We start from the raw sequence: 19496 nt of genomic DNA, 5'->3' as shown, positions 1-19496 counted from the left end.
CGCTTTTGGGAGCCAAGGGCAACGCCGCCGGCGAGTTTCCAAAGGAGGCCATGGAGCCCAATAAAGCCGAAGCGAAGGCAGGCAGGCTCGGACCGATTTTTTTTCAAAATAATCGAGCCTAATGTCAGCCCGAAGCTTGCAAATTTTTTGGACTGGGCTTGGCTTGGGGTAGAGCCCGGCCCAGCCCAGTCCAGTTCCAGCCCTAGACTATCAATTCTACACCGGTCCAATTCGTTGAGTCAATTATTGGGCCGGCCTAAAAAGAAGGTAAGGATTGAGTCGAACCGGGGGTACTTCTGGTTCATAGCTCGATCCAGTTTGGAAAATAGTTCACCTCTCTCCACATTAAACCCTACACCATTCCGTTCCCATCGCCTCCTTCCTCCGCTCCTCATTCCCCGTTCGCCGTGCACTGGGAGCCGGTGATTCGTCGCCATCTCGGTCATTGGGCTCCGTCAAGCCCCTCCTTTTTTTTTTTTTCTTCTTCCTTCCGAGTGGTAAAAATACGAAAACGCTTCCCATTTACCATTGCGAAAGTGTTCCTGTTCTCTTCCTTTCTCATTTATATATGCATTCAAAAAGTTTTCTAGGATCACCTTACTCATAGAACCCTCCTTTAGTATGATTTTTCATTTTCAAAAAGATACGCTTTTGTAATCATCAGGAATCACCACCGCTAGCTGTTGAGCTCTTGGGCTGTAATCTTGAAATTTCATTCTGATTGGCTAATTGGAATATTTGGAATAATATCACTGATTTAATTATGTAGAAATTAATCGCTTGCTGTCATACAATATGCTGCCTGAAGCTTGATTTATTATGTTGAAACTTCTGATGCAGACACCTGATATATCATCATGTTCGTGTCCCGGATTTTTGGAAGAGTTCTCTATGCAGCAGCCAAATCAGAGTCTTCTGCTGCTGCTGCTTCGGCTTCTGCTAAGAAATTGCACAATCCTCTTGAGGAATTTTTTGAGGTGGATAGAAGAACAGATGATGAAAAGCCTGTTGTCTATGGTATATCTCTTATTCTTTTGCTTTTAAATTTTGAGATGTCTCAGAAATATTTCTCTTTTTTTTTTTTTTCCCTAGTTCTTAGATGGGCCAGCTATTTTATCTATCATGGGATGGGGCATTCTCATTCTATATGGCACACTTTATCCTTGTAATCCTTTATTGTACTGCTTTTCTTGTAAAATTATAAATTGAAAGTACAAGTGGTAGCTACTTTTTACTGGATATGGATCTGAAAAATATTTTTCATCTAGGTTCACATCTATCAAAATGGTTAAATTGTGCATGCTGCAAGAATCTGAGTTGGGAGCCTAGAAGTTATTGACTAATTGATAAGTTTAGTCGATTGTTTGCTGGTGGTGGGACTCACAAAAACCTAAGGGATGAAGGATGTGACTTGGTGAGGACAGTAGTACATAGCATCGTAGAAAATTAGAAGTTGATACAGTTTTATTAATGCATCCTTATAATATTTTATTTCACTGTTACAACACCCGGACATATTCTGAATTTTAAGTAAAAGACATAGCAGACCTTTCCAGAGTTAACAGAAAGGAGGTGAAGAGGCTGATTCTCTATGCCATCTACTGATTGATTGATAACTTTGGTCAACTGTTTGCTGGTGGGGGATTAGTAAAAACCTAAGGGATGAAGGATACGACTTGGTGAGCAAGCACAACAGTGCATAGCATCATAGAAAATTAGAAGTTAATACAGTCTTAGTAATGTACCCTTATAACAATGCATTTAATTGTTAGAACACTAGGACATATTCTGAATTTAAAGTCATACATACCAAACCCTTCCAAGGTTAACTAAGAAAAGAAGTGATGAGGCCTGATTCTCTGTGTCATCTATTAGTTGATAAGTTTAGTTGATTGTTTGCTGGTGGTGGGATTAGCAAAAACCTAAGGGATGAAGGATACGACTTGGTGAGAACAGCAGTACATAACAACATAGAAAATTAGAAGTTAGCACAGTTTTGGTAATGCATCCTTATAACATTGTATTTAATTGTTAGAATGCCTGGATATATTCTGAATTGAAAGTAAAAGGCATACAAACCCTTCCAAGGTTAACCAAAAAGAGGGGAAGAGGCCTGATTCTCTATGTCATAGATTGAAGTTTCTCTTTGAACTCTGATACCAAAACCAAAACTGAAAATCTTTTGGTTTCAACCTGAATCACCATGTCAATACTGGGGTCAGTCTTTTAGTTTTGGTTGACAATAACTTATGGGGACAGGTTTATTTTATGCATGAGAAACCAATTAAATCTTAGGTTCGGATAGCTCTGTAAGTTTTTTATTAAGTTTCACAAGAATTTTTGCTGACCTACTTACATAGCCTTTAAATGCAAAGTGATGTATTACATACAGAATGTTTTTTATTTTTATTTATTTTAAAAATTTGGTTGTTTGTTGAAAGCATACAATCAGAAGGCCCCAAATAATATAATATCTTTGAGATGATGTGTAACTTATTTTCTTGAAATATTTTGTTTTTTTTTTTTGTTTCTCCTAATCTTGATTCATACTTTTTTTAAACTTTTTATAGTTTCAGCTGAAGCTAGACCTGAAACCATTGAAATTGCTAAACCAACTGAATTTGAAACTCATTTGTTTCATTGAAGGGGAAACTGAGTTTTTGAAGCTTGCTATACATGCTTCGATCGTGTTTGATTGTTGCTTCTTGATTCTAGGTCTTTCTTATTTGGGGTAATGTGGGCTGTGCCACAAAGATTCTCATTGATTAGATTCAAGGTTAGTTGTCCTGGTGTTCTATTCTGGTACCATACTGGTGTAGTGTTGGTACGCCCAATGTTGGGGCCTGTTCCGCATGCCAAGTCTTGGAACCCCCTCTCCCAGTACGATGGCATGTACTGTTACGGCAAACCTTGATTAGATTCAAGCATGATGTAGTAAAGGTTCTAAAGAATGGGATGTGAACCTCACCACCTGGTATTGGCAGCCTCAACACAACAAAAGGAAAATAGAATTGATTCCCATGGGTGGTCTTTTTTTTTTTGTGCCCATTTTAGCTGTCTCTCCTGAAAATATTGGAAACATATTGCTATAATTACCCATAGGTTACTGATTGGCTCTTAGCCAAATGCTAAATCTTTGGTCTATAACTGTAAACACAATTTTCTAAGGGTCCGTTTGGTTGCCCCTAACTGGGCATCTGAAATCAGTTCAGCCTAGCAGAAGCCCACTTCGGGTGTTTGGTTGGCTCGTAGTGGAGACAAAGTTGGACCTCAACATGGCCCATGAACAGGAGAAATGCCCCAAAGTGACTTTGTCTGGAGCCGAGGTCACTTTGGTGAAGTGGGCTACCACTCAGCCCACTTACAACAAACCAAAAAGGTCTTACTTGTTGGTCTATGCTTGGGGTTACTGGTTGACCAACTATATGTTGATACAATTTAGCAAAATCATTGTGTTATTGCAGCTTCCTGGCATGTTCTTCTTAATCACACTTCCACAGTGGTTGGAAAGCTTGATTTGGAAGACATGGTGAGCTTATCTGCTGTGATTTGCGAGAGCTATATCACTGAGGTGGCTCATTGTTGATTGGAGGCTGTCTTGACTATAAAACTACCAAGCTCAACAGGTATTGCATGAGAGGTTTAAAAGCACAGCTTATTGTTTCCAGGATGATATTCTAGGGATAATCAGTAACAACTTTTCTTTCCTTTCTTTTTTTGTTGAAATGATCTGAAAGTTTCTGGCTTGGTAAGAAATGGAATTTTCTAGCTTACTCTCAGAAATAAGAGTCCATGTCCCTTTCAATTTAACTTAGTTGAAAAATACATAGCAGGACTGTTTCAATTGTATGTTCTATATTGCATCCCTAGTCTTGCAGCAAAAAAAAAAAAAAAAAAAAAAAAGGAGAAAGAAAGGTTAGCTTCCTTGACAAAATAGGACACTGGGCATTAGCAATAACCAACATACATAGTCTTGTACATTTGTAGGGCTCCTAGCCAAATTTATGTTTTCAAATTCAGTTTTCTTATACGTGCTGGCCTTTGGTTGCATATTGGAAATTTGATAGCATGAATAGAAATAGTATGAACGTGTGATGTTTCTTATATGAGCTTAGTTGATGTTTGACCTGTGCAGTCACTCACTAATTAGCTGGTTCATGCCAGTATTATGAACTACAAAGTGCTTTAAGAGAGTTTAGCCAAAAAAAATCCCATTCTTATAGTTTTATCCTTTCCAGGTCGTAGCTGGAAAGCTTCTGAATTGCGTCTCAAATCCTGGGATGACCTTAACAAGTTATGGTATGTTCTCTTGAAGGAAAAGAACATGCTAATGACTCAGCGCCAGATGCTTCATGCTCAAAACCTACGTTTTCCTAACCCTGAACGCATTTCCAAGGTATGGAATACCTTTCTCTGTTAATTTCTTTATATCCTTTTTTTGGATATTTTTTCCCAAAATGTTGGATTACCTGTTTATGGTCTTGATCTCATAATGTAAATTAAACATCCGATGTGTGGCGCATTGATTGTTGATGTTATAATCTTGCTTTGAAACTAACAACATTTTTTCTTAAATCTTATAAGAGAGTTGACTCTGGAATTCCATATTTATTAAGAAGATTGTCCTTTTCTTTCATAGAGTTGTCTTAATCTGGTGGCTTTGGTTGTGGGAGCTCCTATAGCATTGCAGTTGTTGATATGCAAGGGACATACTTTGTTGCACTACTGCAATGACATTTTAATACATAGATCATTTCAACGTCTTTATAACCATGTTTAAGCATGTTTGTGAAGGAATGTCTTAGTTCTTAACTAGTCAAATGAAACATAGCATTTCAAATGATCCTTTATGTTTTTGGTTGGAATTTAATTTGTGCAAGACATAGTTTCAAAGAAAATAAATTTATGCATTGATTTTTGCACGTTAACTACATATATGATATCAACAGGCTTAATGGTCTTTTTGGATGCTTGTATAAGCCATACGTAGGATAACTTCCCATCAGCGGGAAAGTGAGAAGGGGCATATAGGTCAGCAAAGTGATAGATAGTCTACGTTGTTTTGGAAGATTAAGATTATCTAATCCCTGAATTTTAGTGATAATGTTAATCACCTCTTAGAAGGAATACTAAATTCCCAAAATTTCAAGATAAGGGAATCTCCACACCCACAATTATCCCACTATCCTGCCTTGATTCTCTAGGATTTGTTCTCATTTTTCCACCCAGCAATGATTTCTGATGGATTAGGGATGCGAGTATCCAAACAGGCCCAAAATTTCGTGGTAGAAAGTTACATAAGATTGACATGTAAGTTAAACAACATGTGATGCTAATGATATATTAATGTTACATAGTGTTTGCATATAAATGTTTTAACAAACTAATGAAAATGTATGTGCAAATGCATGTTTAAGAGAGGATGACAGAAACCAAAAATTATTTTCTTAACTTTATCAAGAACTACATATGAGCCAAATTTCACCAAACTATTCATATTCAATCTAAAAATGAAAAAAAAAAAAAATCAAACAGTAGCAATAGTTTGAAGTTGTAATTCTACAATTTTAAAACATCACATTGATAATTCTGCCTAAAGAAGCATTCCACTCCCTAAATATACCATATTCTGCTCAAATTATCACTGTTACCTTGAGTATTTGGTGCTTATTGATTGCTAATTGCTGTATTTTTTACTTGATTAGTAGCAAAAATATTTAGGCGTGCTCTTGATATCACAAAAAGAAGAGAGAGAGAGAGAGAGAGAGGACTGATGATTGTCCTCAGCATAATATTAATACTTTTGGTTTCCTTTGAAACAAAGACAAAGCAACCTAGTAATCATACCCTTCAATCCCAAAAAATATGTCTTTGACAATGGTAAGAAAACTTTCCATAGACAAATCTAACCAAACACATGGAACTAAAATGAAAATTTCCAATAAAAAATGGATCTCCCCCCCCACCCCCCCCCCACCCTGCGCCAAAGGAAAAAAAAAAAAAAAAAAAAAAAAGCACGCGCGCACACACACACACACACCAAAAAAAAAAAAAATGTTGGTCATATTCCCAGAAAAATAAAAGAGAAAATAACTTAGAGAAAATGTAAACCATGAGAAATTTTCTAGAATACAAAATGAAAATTAATATAAACATTATAAGGAATTAGAAAATCTGGAAAACTTTTTTGGATATACGAAGAAAGTTTCATGGAAAGAAATTATTTAACACAAATTAAAAAATACTTTCTCCTGGGTTTTAGTAATGTTGTTTTGTAAATGTTCAGATGACTTAGGCCACCTATAAAAAGTTGTGAAAGGTGAATTTGGTCCCTTTCACAGAGGCAGTCTCTCATAAACTGTTTTCCATTTGATTATGTGCATCTAGCAAATAAGGATGCCATGAACCTGATTTCGTCTGAGTAACCCAAGATAATTGTAGATGAATCCCCTTCTAAGTAACCATACATCAGACCTTTACAAGCTGTAGCAATGCAGCATAAGCACAAATTTTGCATGAACTAAGCATACCACAGGTGCAATCATTCTACCATTGCTATCTTGGATAATAAATCCTGCTCTAGCTGTATTTCCTCTCACAATATCATCGAAATTAATCTTCGAAGAATCAGGATGTGGGGGCACCCCACACATAAGATGCATCTTTTAGAGTTAAGAGAGTTGTTTCCTTGGTTAAGAGGCTTTGTGGATGCCATGGACCATACCATATATTCCTAAGCATGGTTGCCATTGGGATAATCTTAGCAGGCCATTGTCTAATACCTCAGAAAAGGTTTAGAGTTCTGTCAATTCCAGATCATCCATAGCAAGCTGGATGACACGTTCTTTGCATGTCACTCTGTTAGCATTATAAAGTAGGGGAAGTAAGGCATCTCAAAATCTGACCAATGAAGTTGAGAAGCATTCATACCATGGTTTTACGTCCCGGCCATCCTGTCCCTATGAGAAAATGGGATCAGGACGAGCTCAAGACTCCGAAACCCATTCACATAGGGAGAGAAGAAGAAAGGAAAGAAGGAAAGGAAGAAAAGATGAAGAAAAGAAAAAAATGAAAGGAAAGAAGAAGAAAAATATATAAAAAAAGAAAGGAGCAGAAAAAGAAAGAAAGGGGAAAGAAAAGAAAGGAAGGTAGAGGAAAAAAAGAAAGGAAGGAAAAGAAAGAAAGAAAAGAAGAAGAGGAGAAAGATGGAGGATATTCATCAGGATACATGATCAAAACTGTTGTCGAGATGGGATGGGATGGAACAGCAGGGCTTCCCGTTTCATGGAGAAACCGAGACACTTTTGTACCACAGGATTTAAAACGTCGATTCATACCAAGCATCCTCTATGTGTTACCCATTCCTAATATTTTTAAGTCGGACAAGAGAAGAGAGCATGAATGACAGTTTCTCTGCCCAAGTTACACCTTGAGCAATATCCCTGATCAAGGCCTCTTGCAGAGAGCACATCAGCACAGGGTAATTTATTCGATGATAGTTTCCAACAGAACAATTGGACTCGAGGATGCACATAAACCAGTTGTCATTCCAACTATTTCCTGTAGGATAGTACTTAATATTTCGTTGTATGCACCTCTAGCCACAATCCGAGTCTTATAGGCCATACCCCCACATGGCCAATCAGAAGTAATGTGGAGAGGTCTTGGTTTAGAAGGAAGTTGGGCAACCATACTTCTAGGAAAGATTTATCTGGTCTGAATGTGCCACGTTATTCAAGTTAAAAATTTGAAGGTCACAATGGCAGATATTTAAGTTTGCTTCTCTACAGAAATTTATGTAAGCTTCTTGACAGAAATTTAAATAGGATTCTTTTATCATGGCTTTATCAAATTTAAGTAAAATTTCTTTGCAGCAATTTAAGTAGGATTCTTTTGTGGTGGCTTACATGACCAAGATTTATTCAATAAGAGTTAATGGCTGTGATTTCTTCTTGACAAAAACTTATTGGCACTTTTATATATGGTGCATAAGATAAATATGGCAAGATATTTTCATGTCAAGATGTTCGATCCCACATTACGTGTCAAGGAGGCTTTTAATCTTCACTGGTCTTTCATGTTCCAGTTGTAGGCTTTGTATAACATTGATATCTTAAGAAGCTCTCCGATAAAAAGTTAAACATGTTATTGAATTATGTGCATTGGTCATGAAAAAAAGGGCATCCAATATATTTACACATTTCACACTCTGAATTTAATTCAGGATACTCCTTTTAGATGTTCTTCGGTTATTTTCTTTCTCCATTTTAAGGGATAAGATTCTATGACTGAATGCATTATGAACCTCTCTGATGTAGTAGCCTGAATTTAAATTACAGGTAAGGAAGTCAATGTGCCGAATCAAACATGTTTTGACTGAGAGAGCCATTGCTGAGCCTGATCCGAGAAGGTCTGCAGAGATGAAGAGGATGATTAATATCTTGTGATGCCTTATTGTTTTCCTTCCTCCAAGTTTTAAATCATCTCAAAGTGTTGTTTGTAAATGAGATGCAATGAGTGGCAATCACTCTGGTTTACTATTCTTTCTTTCGGTTGGGATATATTTACTTCCTAGAATGAAAATTATCGCTGGACATGTGCAGCGGATTTGAATGGTATCTTGCATTTGAGAAATGATGATTTAGTGCAATTGAACCATGCTCAGAAACAACACCTACAGTCCTTGTATTAAATGTTGATCCTGCTTTTTCTGTTCTGAAGTAGATGGCAGAGCATGTGGTTGCTCTGAACATGCAGCACTGCTGGTAGTTCTTCTGATGATTGCCGATAAAGAAATGCTAGTGATAGCCGGTTGTACAGTTTTCTTAATCCATCCACCAAGCCTTCTGAACTTTGTGTTTTCTAAGCAATCTGATTTTTCTGAAACCGTGTTATCTTCCGTGAAAGCTGATTCTGTTTTGAGCATACCAGTTTATCAAATTTGGATGTGCTTATTGGCCTTTGAGCATACCAGTGTATCAAATTTGGATGTACTTATTGGCCAAAGAGATGAGGCTTATTTTACCAGCATGCAAAAGCAACAGTTGGGGATGAGAGTTTTGTTGACTTTTGGGAGCTTCAAAAACTCCTTTCCAAGGCGCGAGGCCATTCCACGTGAGATTTGCTAGCGCTTCGTGCACCAGCGATTCTTTTCTCATTTCTCTGATTATTCAACTGAGAGTTCAGTCGAGAGTTTTTTTTTTTTTTTTAATTCTGTCAGAATACACATATTTTTTCTTATTTGTTTTATTTAATTATTTGGGTTGAAGACAAGTTTAATCGGCATCTGTCTGAGATCGTGCCACCGATAAATGTTAGAGTATTTAGCTTTCGGATTGTACTTTGGAGAAGGATGTGCGGTTCAAATTTTCGCACGAAAAGAGATTGAAATCTTTTTTAAGACAGTGGTTTTACCGTCTCTTCAGTCAGATTTTATCTTTTTTTTTATTTATCGCATCAATATATTGTTTCAAACACATCAAAAATTTTTTTTTTTTTTGAATCGGCATCTGAACATCAAATAGAATCTCTCTTCTTTTATGTTATTGTGAGCCTATTTAATGTTTTTTTTTACCTAGACACTCTCTTCAGTACAAATTTTTTTTAGCCGTTCATTTTCCTATTATTCAACTATTTTGTAGTTATACTTTATAATATTTGATAACAATCTAAAGGAGATTTCGTAGATATTTTTTGTAGTGCATGCATATATTTTATATTAAATATAATTATTATACATAATTATAGTGTTCCCTATATAATTTTTTTTAATTATTCATAGCATCATTTTTATTGTGCAAGTTAATCAAAGATCCCCACAAAACATGTATTGTTGCATGCTCCACCTTTAATAAAAGTTATTAAGTCACGCTAGTTAATAAAGCAAAAAAAAAAGGAAAACTAATAAATTTTTTTCAAACTTCAGTCTGCTCCTCTGAACATTATTTGGACCAAATGGCTACCTTTAGAGATGAAATCATTAGCCTTAAACTCGATAAATTTGATGGAATCAACTTTAGAAGGTGGCAAAACCAAATGAAACTTTGGCTAACCACTTTGGGGCTCTGGTTGATTTTTGACCAATCTTCTGCCTCCTCTAGTTCAACCACTTTTGCTACCCCTAAAGCAGACTATCTTTGTAAGGATAGAATTCTAAGTGCCCTTTCTGATTCATTCTATGATATCTATCTATCTGCAAAAAGTACAAAGAAATTATGGGATAATCTAGAGTCTGAATATGGCCTTGATGATGCTGGAGTTGAACGGTTCAACATTGCATCATTTCTTAGATTTGTTATGATAGACGACAAACCTATAAATGACCAACTCCACTAATTCCAAGAATACCTTAGGAAGCTTCAAACCAATGGAACCGTTCTATCTAAAGAATTTAAGGTCTCAAGCCTTCTTAATAAGTTGCCTCCTTCTTGGGACGGCTTTGCCAAAGGTCAGCTCTATAAGCAAAGAGAACTAATCCTAACTCAACTTCTAAATTTAATCAGGATAGAAGATTAACACAAATCCAAAACTCAGCAAACCAAAGTCCTAGATGCCCAAGCTAACTTGATCCATACCAAATTCAAATCAAAATCTAGATTTCAATCAAACCAACAATACCAGTCAAATCAACCAACCGGCCTAACTCAAATAAATTCAAGCATAAGGGTAAAAACTTCAAGGCCAATAACACGGGATCTAACAAGCCTGCCCAAGGTCTAAGTGATAAATTTTGCTTTGTATGTGAAAGGACAAACCATCTTGCGAGAGACTGTTTTCACTGAAGGAGCCCTTTCCCAAACCTTCTGGTTCCTCGAGACCTCAATCTCATGTAGTTGAAGGTCCAGAAGGCACCACCTTTAAGTCAGTAAGTTTTGACCCTGAAGTTAATGTTTCTTCCTTTAACCTTGATTGATGGTTAGATTTAGGAGCTAATGTTCACATTTGTTTTGACCGCTCCTGGTTCACTATTATTCAGGACTCAAGCGGAGAAGGTATAATCCTTGGGAACAATACAACCGTCAGAATCAAGGAACAAGGACGAATTAACTTGAAGATGACTTTTGAAAAAGTTCTTTCCTGACGGATGTATTATACATTCCAGACCTTAGAAAGAACCTAGTTAGTGGGTCTCAGCTGGTTCAGAGAGGATATAAAATTATCCTTGATTGTAATAAAATTGTGATAACTAAGAATAATGCTTTCACAAGAAGAGGATATGTAAGTGAAGGCTTGTTCAAATTGAATATAATAAATTATTTTATTAATAAAGCTAAAAATCAAGTTTATTTTGTAAATAAATCTAATCAAAAATTGTGGCATAATAGATTTGGTCATGTACAATTAAGAAAAATCAAATACATGATGGATTTAAAGCTTATTCCCAAATCAATGTTAGATACATCTAAATGTAAAATATGTGCTGAATCTAAACAGTCAAAAAAATTATTAAAATTAGTCGAAAGAAATTTTTCAATCTTGAAGTTGATACATAGTGATGTACTCTTCTAAAACTGCAACCCGTGGTAGTAATAAGTACATAGTAACCTTTATAGATGATTTTTTCAGATATTGTTATTGTTACCTAATTAAATCTAAGGATGAAACCTTCAATAAATTTTAAATTTATAAGAGTGAAGTAGAAAATCAATAAGAAGAAAATTAAGATTCTTAGGTCTGATAAAGGAGGAAAGTATACTTCAAATGATTTTTTTCTATTCTATCAAGAATATGGAATAATTTATGAAGTAACTGCTCCTTACTCTCCATAGTCTAACGATGTGGCAGAGTGTAAAAATTATACCCTCTTGGATATGGTAAATACTATGTTGATTAGTTCAGGCCTACCTAAGAACTTGTGAGAGGAAGCTCTTCTATCTTTTTGCTTCATTCTAAATAGGGTCCTGTTAAGGATAGTGATAAGACCCCTTATGAATTTTGAAAAAACAAGACTCCTAACTTGAATTTTCTCAAAATGTGGGGGTGTCTAGCTAAGGTGAATATTCCTAAACTCAAAAAAAGAAAGCTAGGATCTAAAACTATAGATGCTATCTTTATAGGCTATGCATAAAATAGCAATACCTATAGGTTCTTAGTGATTAAATCTGATATTAGTGATATAAGTTATAATTTAATCCTTGAAGCTAGAGATGCTTTTTTTCTTTGAGGATATTTTTTCTTTTAAGACTAAAATTTTTAGATCCCTAATATATGAACCATCTTCTTCTAAATCTATAGAACTAGAATTTGAAACTGAAATTGAATTAAGAAGAAGAGGAACAAAATTGAAAAAAAATTTGAAGAAGAATTATTTACATACCTCGTAGAGGGTGATCCTTGCACATATGATGAAGCTAATGTCATCATCAGATTCATCATATTGAAGGGAAGCCATAAATAGTAAAATTCAATCAATCCTAGAGAATAAAACTTAGATTTTATTAGATTTACCTCCAGAAAATAAAGCAATAGAAACTAAATAGATTTTCAAAAGAAAATTAAGACCAGATGGAATAGTAGAAAGATATAAAGCTAGGCTAGTAGCAAAGGGATACAGTCAAAGGAAGACATAGATTATTTTGATACCTATGCTCTTGTAGCTAGGATAACCACCTTAAGAACCTTAGTAGCATTAGCATCAATTCATAAATTAATGATTAATCAAATGGACATAAAAATTTTATTCTTAAATAGAAAATTAGAAGAAGAAATCTATATAAACTAATCTTAAGATTTTATAGTCAAAGGACAAGAACATAAGGTATGTAAACTAATTAATCACTTTATGGATTAAAACAAGCTTCTAGACAATGGCATATTAAATTTGATGAAATTATCCTAGGTGATAACTTTAGAATTAATGAATATTATAAATGTGTGTATTATAAAAGGAATAACTCAGATTTTATCATTTTATGCCTGTATGTAGATGATATTCTATTATTTAGAACATCACTAAAAATAATATAAGAAACTAAAGATTATTTGTCAATTAATTTTGAAATAAAAGACTTAGGAGAAGCTGATATAATCTTAGAAATAAAATTTAAAAGAATAAATAATGAAATAGCAATAAATCTAACAAATTCAATAGAAAAAATACTTAAAAAATTTGAATATTTTGATCTAAATCCTGTCTCTCCTCCATTTGATCATAGTTCTCACTTAACTAAGAATTTAAGAGAATCTATAAGGCAATTAGAGTATTTTCAGAAGATAGAATCACTATTATATGTAGCAAATAGAATCCATCCTGATATAGCTTATGCAGTAGGTAGGCTAAGTCAGTATACTAGCAATCCTAGTGAAAAATATTGAAAAGTCCTTAAAAGAGTCTTTAGATATTTGAAGGGAACTATAGATTACTCTCTTTTGTTCTCCAGTTATTCAGAAGTACTAGAAGGATATAGTGATGTTAACTGAATGACAGATAATTTAGATGTTAAGTCTACCATAGGATATCTCTTCATGTTTAGAGGAGGTACAGTATTTTGGGGATCATGTAAACAAATAATAATATCAAGAAGCATGCTAGAATCTGAATTAACTGCTCTTGACACCACTTGCACTGAAGCACAGTGGCTAAAAGATTTAATTAATGATATTGAAATTTTTTTATTTAAAATATCTATAATACCAATAAATTATGATTGTAGAGCTCTAATAGATCTGTTAAATCAACAGATATCAAACAAAAAGATGAACAATCATATCCTGATCAGATACAAAGCTGTGAGAAATAAAATGAAAGATGTGATATTACTTCAATTTATAAGATTAAAAAAATAATCTATTTGATCTTTTGACCAAAGATCTTTTAAAAGCTTTGATATTTGAGACATCGAGGGGAATGGGGCTTAAGCCCATATATTAGTCACCAGAGTGGATTCCTACTTTTACGATTGGAGATCCCAAGATCAAGATTCAAAGGGTAATGATCTTTGAGGTGACATCTGAGAGCACTGATTCTTGGAGTTTGTCTCTAATCCATCCCAATGGTGTAATGCTCTGTGGGTAATGATTAGGTTGAGCATAGCTCTTAATAGATCCAAGGTTGAATGTTCAGCGAGGTATGATTTCATTATACGTACCCTTAGAGGATCTATCTTAGTGAGAGTAGTTGTAAGGCTGCGACTATGGAATTAGAGAGAATCCCTAGTAACTCTTATAAAAATCAAAGCAAACGTATGGCCTAAATAGCACTACCCCGTATTTTGATCAGTTCGTCTTCATACTATATGTATTTTTATACTAAATGCAAGTTCAAATCCAGAAGGTATTTGTACTAAGCACAGTAAAAGTCCAAAAAAAAATATTTGCTGAATTTAAATATTGTTTCGTAAGTTTTTGAAACTTGCAGGAGATTGTTGATTTTTGAAAGTTTCAAAAACTCTTTTCCAAAACACAAGGCCATTCCGCGTGAGATTTGCGCAAGGCCGTTTCGCGGCCGTTCCGCACGAGATCTGCTCAAGGCCACTTTGTGGCCGTTCCGCATTAGCTCTGATCGCGCGGTCGTTCCACTCCGCGAGCACTCCGCGTGCAGACAGACGTTCTGCGAGTGCTCCATGAGCCAGTGGCCGCTTTAAGCCTATAAAAAATCTTTTTTCTCATTTTTCTAATTATTCAACCTGAGAGTTCTCTTTTCATGCAGACGAGAGTTCTTCCTTTTTTCTTTTTAAATTATGTCAAAACACACACACTCTCTCTCATATTTTTTTTGTTTAATTATTTGGACTGAGGACGAATTTGATCGATGTCTGTTCGAAATCGTATCACTGACAGACGTTGGAGTACTTGGCTTTTGGATTATACATTGGAGGAGGATGTGCGGTCCAAATCTTCGCACGAGAAGGGACTGAAATCTTTTTTAGGACAGTGATTTTATTATTTTCCTGATCAGATTCTATTTTTTTTATTTATCACATCAATATATTATTTCACACATATCACAAAAAAAAAAAACCGACATCTGAACATCAAATAGAACCTTTTTTTTTTTATTATGAGTCTATTTAATATTTTTTTTACCTAAACACTCTTTTCAATATAATTTTTTTTTAACTGTTTATTTTTCTGCCATTCAACTTTTATGGTAGTTATACTTTATAATATTCGATAACAGGTTTTACTTCGAGGATGCTTATGAAGAATAATTGATTCCAACAAGCAGCAAGTTGGCGATGGAGGAGGAATTGGGGGGGGGGGTGGAGATAGAGAGAGAGAGGGGGGCGGGGGGGTGGGGAAGGGAAGGAATGAATATGGGGTAGGGAAGGAGTCCAAGAGAAGGGACGAGTGCGAGGGTGGGGTGGGGACGGGGGGAGTCGTATTTGAAGTCGTTACCAAATGCTTCGTGTTGCTGGGTCTTGAAGGAGTCCGTGTATCGGTTTTGATGAGTTGGAGGAGAAAACACGTTTTAAAGTTTTGTTTGTTGACTCCGGGGGCTGGAGTCTGGGCGGAGACAAGAGAAGGGAACGGTTAACCGTTGCACATGGGGTTCGTGGCTCTACTCGGTGACGGGTGATATGCTTCCAGGAAGTGCGAGAGGCAGAAGTCTGGGTCATTACTCATTGGCATGTACGCGGGGATGGCAACAGATAGGGAACTCATAAATTTTACCCTATCCATATCTGAATTCGATTAATCTCTTGACTATCTAGATTCATCCCAAATTTAATTATAAAATTAATCTAAATTTTCAAACCCATCCTACAATAACATCAAAATACCCGCCAGGTATCCATCCCATTATTAATTTTCAAAAATCTACTTCTTATAGTCTCCGTATGATAATATAGAGAGACAAAAAAAATAAACAACTGAGAAAAAAATTCAAATTCCACAGTCCCCCACCCCCTCTTAAAAAAAAAAAACAGAAAAATAATATTTTTCTTGAATGTTTCCCATGATTTATAATTGATGATTCAAATTAAACAGTCAGAAAAATGATGCAAAATGCAGATGAATCCTTTCAAACAAAAATCTCTATAAATTAAAGTTTTGATTCATCAAACAAAAATCTCTATAAAATAAAGTTTTATAGCCAAAGAAGAATCCTTGCAAACAAAAATCCCTAAACCTTATAAAACATCATGCTTCTACCAAGATTAAGCTCTCAAACTCCAAGTCTCAAAAGAATCCTCCAATTGATCTTGTGCTTTCTTTTCTCATAGAACTCCAAAATAGGAAATCCAATGATAGGAAAAAGAAGCAAAAAAAAAAAAAATCATGGAAAAAAAATGAAAACAATCTATGTGGAAAAAGGTCTTACTTTTAATTTGTTTTCATGATTTCTTTGTTTTCGTTTCATGATTTTTTTGTTTTCGTGAAATGTCTGTCGATCGAGTGGGACGGAAATCGTATTCCACGGTTTCACTATTTTTTCCATCCTCTATAAGAGTCTCAATCAGGTGGGAGACTATGGCTTAGAGAGAGTTTGGAGCAGTAGAAGAGAGGTGTGTGTGTGTATATATATATATATATATATATATATATATATATATATATATATATATAGGTCTTACTTTTAATTTGTTTTCATGATTTCTTTGTTTTCGTTTCATGATTTTTTTGTTTTCGTGAAATGTCTGTCGATCGAGTGGGATGGAAATCGTATTCCACGGTTTCACTATTTTTTCCATCCTCTATAAGAGTCTCAATCAGGTGGGAGACTATGGCTTAGAGAGAGTTTGGAGCAGTAGAAGAGAGGTGTGTGTGTGTATATATATATATATATATATATATATATATATATATATATATATATATATATATATATATATATATATATATATATATATATATATATATATATATATATATATATATATATATATATATATATATATATATATATATATATATATGGGTTCGGATAGCGGATACCCGAGAGATGAATCCCAAATCTGTTCCAAATCTATTCAGATTTTAATGTTAAATTTTAAATCCATCCCAAATCTTATAGGATATGCTAAATGGATCTTATTAGGATTTGGGATGGATCAGATACCCGAAAATAACTGTCCGATTGCCTTCCCTACGTTTTGTTTGAATTGAGAGATTCAGAGGAAAAGAAAAAGGAAAGATTTTCTTTCTCTTATTTGGATATTAATTTTTAAGGGAGGAGGAAAAGAGAGGGGTACCCCTCTCCCTCCTTTTTCATCTGGTAAACTAGTTTCTTAATTCCTACAGGTGCAATCATTCTACCATTGCTATCTTGGATAATAAATCCTGCTCTAGCTGTATTTCCTCTCACAATATCATCGAAATTAATCTTCGAAGAATCAGGATGTGGGGGCACCCCACACATAAGATGCATCTTAGAGTTAAGAGAGTTGTTTCCTTGGTTAAGAGGCTTTGTGGATGCTATGGACCATACCATATATTCCTAAGCATGGTTGCCATCTGGATAATCTTAGCAGGCCATTGTCTAATACCTCAGAAAAGGTTCAGAGTTCTGTCAATTCCAGATCATCCATAGCAAGCTGGATGACACGTTCTTTGCATGTCACTCTGTTAGCATTATAAAGTAGGGGAAGTAAGGCATCTCAAAATCTGACCAATGAAGTTGAGAAGCATTCATACCATGGTTTTACGTCCCGGCCATCTTGTCCCTATGAGAAAATAGGATCAGGACGAGCTCAAGACTCCGAAACCCATTCACATAGGGAGAGAAGAAGAAAGGAAAGAAGGAAAGGAAGAAAAGATGAAGAAAAGAAAAAAAATGAAAGGAAAGAAGAAGAAAAATATATAAAAAAAGAAAGGAGCAGAAAAAGAAAGAAAGGGGAAAGAAAAGAAAGAAAGGTAGAGGAAAAAAAGAAAGGAAGGAAAAGAAAGAAAGAAAAGAAGAAGAGGAGAAAGATGGAGGATATTCATCAGGATACATGATCAAAATTGTTGTCGAGATGGGATGGAACAGCAGGACTTCCCGTTTCATGGAAAAACCGAGACACTTTTGTACCACAGGATTTAAAACGTTGATTCATACCAAGCATCCTCTATGTGTTACCCATTCCTAATATTTTTAAGTCGGACAAGAGAAGAGAGCATGAATGACATTTTCTCTGTCCAAGTTACACCTTGAGCAATATCCCTGATCAAGGCCTCTCGCAGAGAGCACATCAGCACAGGGTAATTTATTCGATGATAGTTTCCAACAGAACAATTGGACTCGAGGATGCACATAAACCAGTTGTCATTCCAACTATTTCCTGTAGGATAGTACTTAATATTTCGTTGTATGCACCTCTAGCCACAATCTGAGTCTTATAGGCCATACTCCCACATGGCCAATCAGAAGTAATGTGGAGAGGTCTCGGTTTAGAAGGAAGTTGGGCAACCATACTTCTAGGAAAGATTTATCTGGTCTGAACGTGCCACGTTATTCAAGTTAAAAATTTGAAGGTCACAATGGCAGATATTTAAGTTTGCTTCTCTACAGAAATTTATGTAAGCTTCTTGACAGAAATTTAAATAGGATTCTTTTATCATGGCTTTATCAAATTTAAGTAAAATTTCTTGGCAGAAATTTAAGTAGGATTCTTTTGTGGTGGCTTACATGACCAAGATTTATTCAATAAGAGTTAATGGCTGTGATTTCTTCTTGACAAAAACTTATTGGCACTTTTATATATGGTGCATAAGATAAATATGGTAAGATGTTTTCATGTCAAGATGTTCGTTCCCACATTACGTGTCAAGGAGGCTTTTAATCTTCACTGGTCTTTCATGTTCCAGTTGTAGGCTTTGTATAACATTGATATCTTAAGAAGCTCTCCGATAAAAAGTTAAACATGTTATTGAATTATGTGCATTGGTCATGAAAAAAAGGGCATCCAATATATTTACACATTTCACACTCTGAATTTAATTCAGGATACTCCTTTTAGATGTTCTTCAGTTCTTTTCTTTCTCCATTTTAAGGGATAAGATTCTATGACTGAATGCATTATGAACCTCTCTGATGTAGTAGCCTGAATTTAAATTACAGGTAAGGAAGTCAATGTGCCGGATCAAACATGTTTTGACTGAGAGAGCCATTGCTGAGCCTGATCCGAGAAGGTCTGCAGAGATGAAGAGGATGATTAATATCTTGTGATGCCTTATTGTTTTCCTTCCTCCAAGTTTTAAATCATCTCAAAGTGTTGTTTGTAAATGAGATGCAATTAGTGGTAATAACTCTGGTTTACTATTCTTTCTTTCGGTTGGGATATATTTACTTCCTAGAATGAAAATTATCGCTGGACATGTGCAGCGGATTTGAATGGTATCTTGCATTTGAGAAATGATGATTTAGTGCAATTGAACCATGCTCAGAAACAACACCTACAGTCCTTGTATTAAATGTTGATCCGGCTTTTTCTGTTCTGAAGTAGATGGCAGAGCATGTGGTTGCTCTGAACATGCAGCACTGCTGGTAGTTCTTCTGATGATTGCCGATAAAGAAATGCTAGTGATAGCCGGTTGTACAATTTTCTTAATCCATCCACCAAGCCTTCTCAACT

At 35.2% G+C, this 19496-nt stretch overlaps 2 protein-coding genes across 3 annotated transcripts in view; both read left to right on the top strand.

The window, feature by feature from the left end:
- Positions 1–455: 455 nt before the first annotated feature.
- On the top strand, positions 456–19256 carry LOC109504729 (uncharacterized). Of its 2 annotated transcripts, none has more exons than XM_073261972.1 (3): positions 456–1017; positions 4239–4396; positions 18983–19256. In XM_073261972.1, the coding sequence occupies exons 1-3, from the start codon at positions 858–860 to the stop codon at positions 19088–19090; spliced, it is 426 nt and encodes a 141-aa protein (XP_073118073.1). In that variant the 5' UTR covers positions 456–857; the 3' UTR covers positions 19091–19256. The 2 variants fall into 2 exon arrangements, with proteins under 2 accessions (XP_073118073.1, XP_073118072.1); XM_073261971.1 differs by lacking the exon at positions 18983–19256 and adding an exon at positions 8340–8613 and having other exon boundaries at positions 478–1017.
- Positions 4256–19496, top strand: part of LOC140851025 (uncharacterized) — a 41928-nt gene continuing 26687 nt past the window's right edge. The window contains exon 1 of the mRNA XM_073261970.1: positions 4256–4396. The gene's annotated coding sequence lies outside the window, so the exon portion shown is untranslated. The remainder of the gene's footprint in view (positions 4397–19496) is intronic.

This window comes from Elaeis guineensis, chromosome 8 (assembly GCF_000442705.2).
Source record: "Elaeis guineensis isolate ETL-2024a chromosome 8, EG11, whole genome shotgun sequence".
In the NCBI taxonomy this organism is placed as follows: Eukaryota; Viridiplantae; Streptophyta; class Magnoliopsida; order Arecales; family Arecaceae; genus Elaeis; species Elaeis guineensis.
The sequence above is the reverse complement of the archived record's forward strand: the minus strand, read 5'-3'. Positions and strand labels throughout refer to the sequence as shown.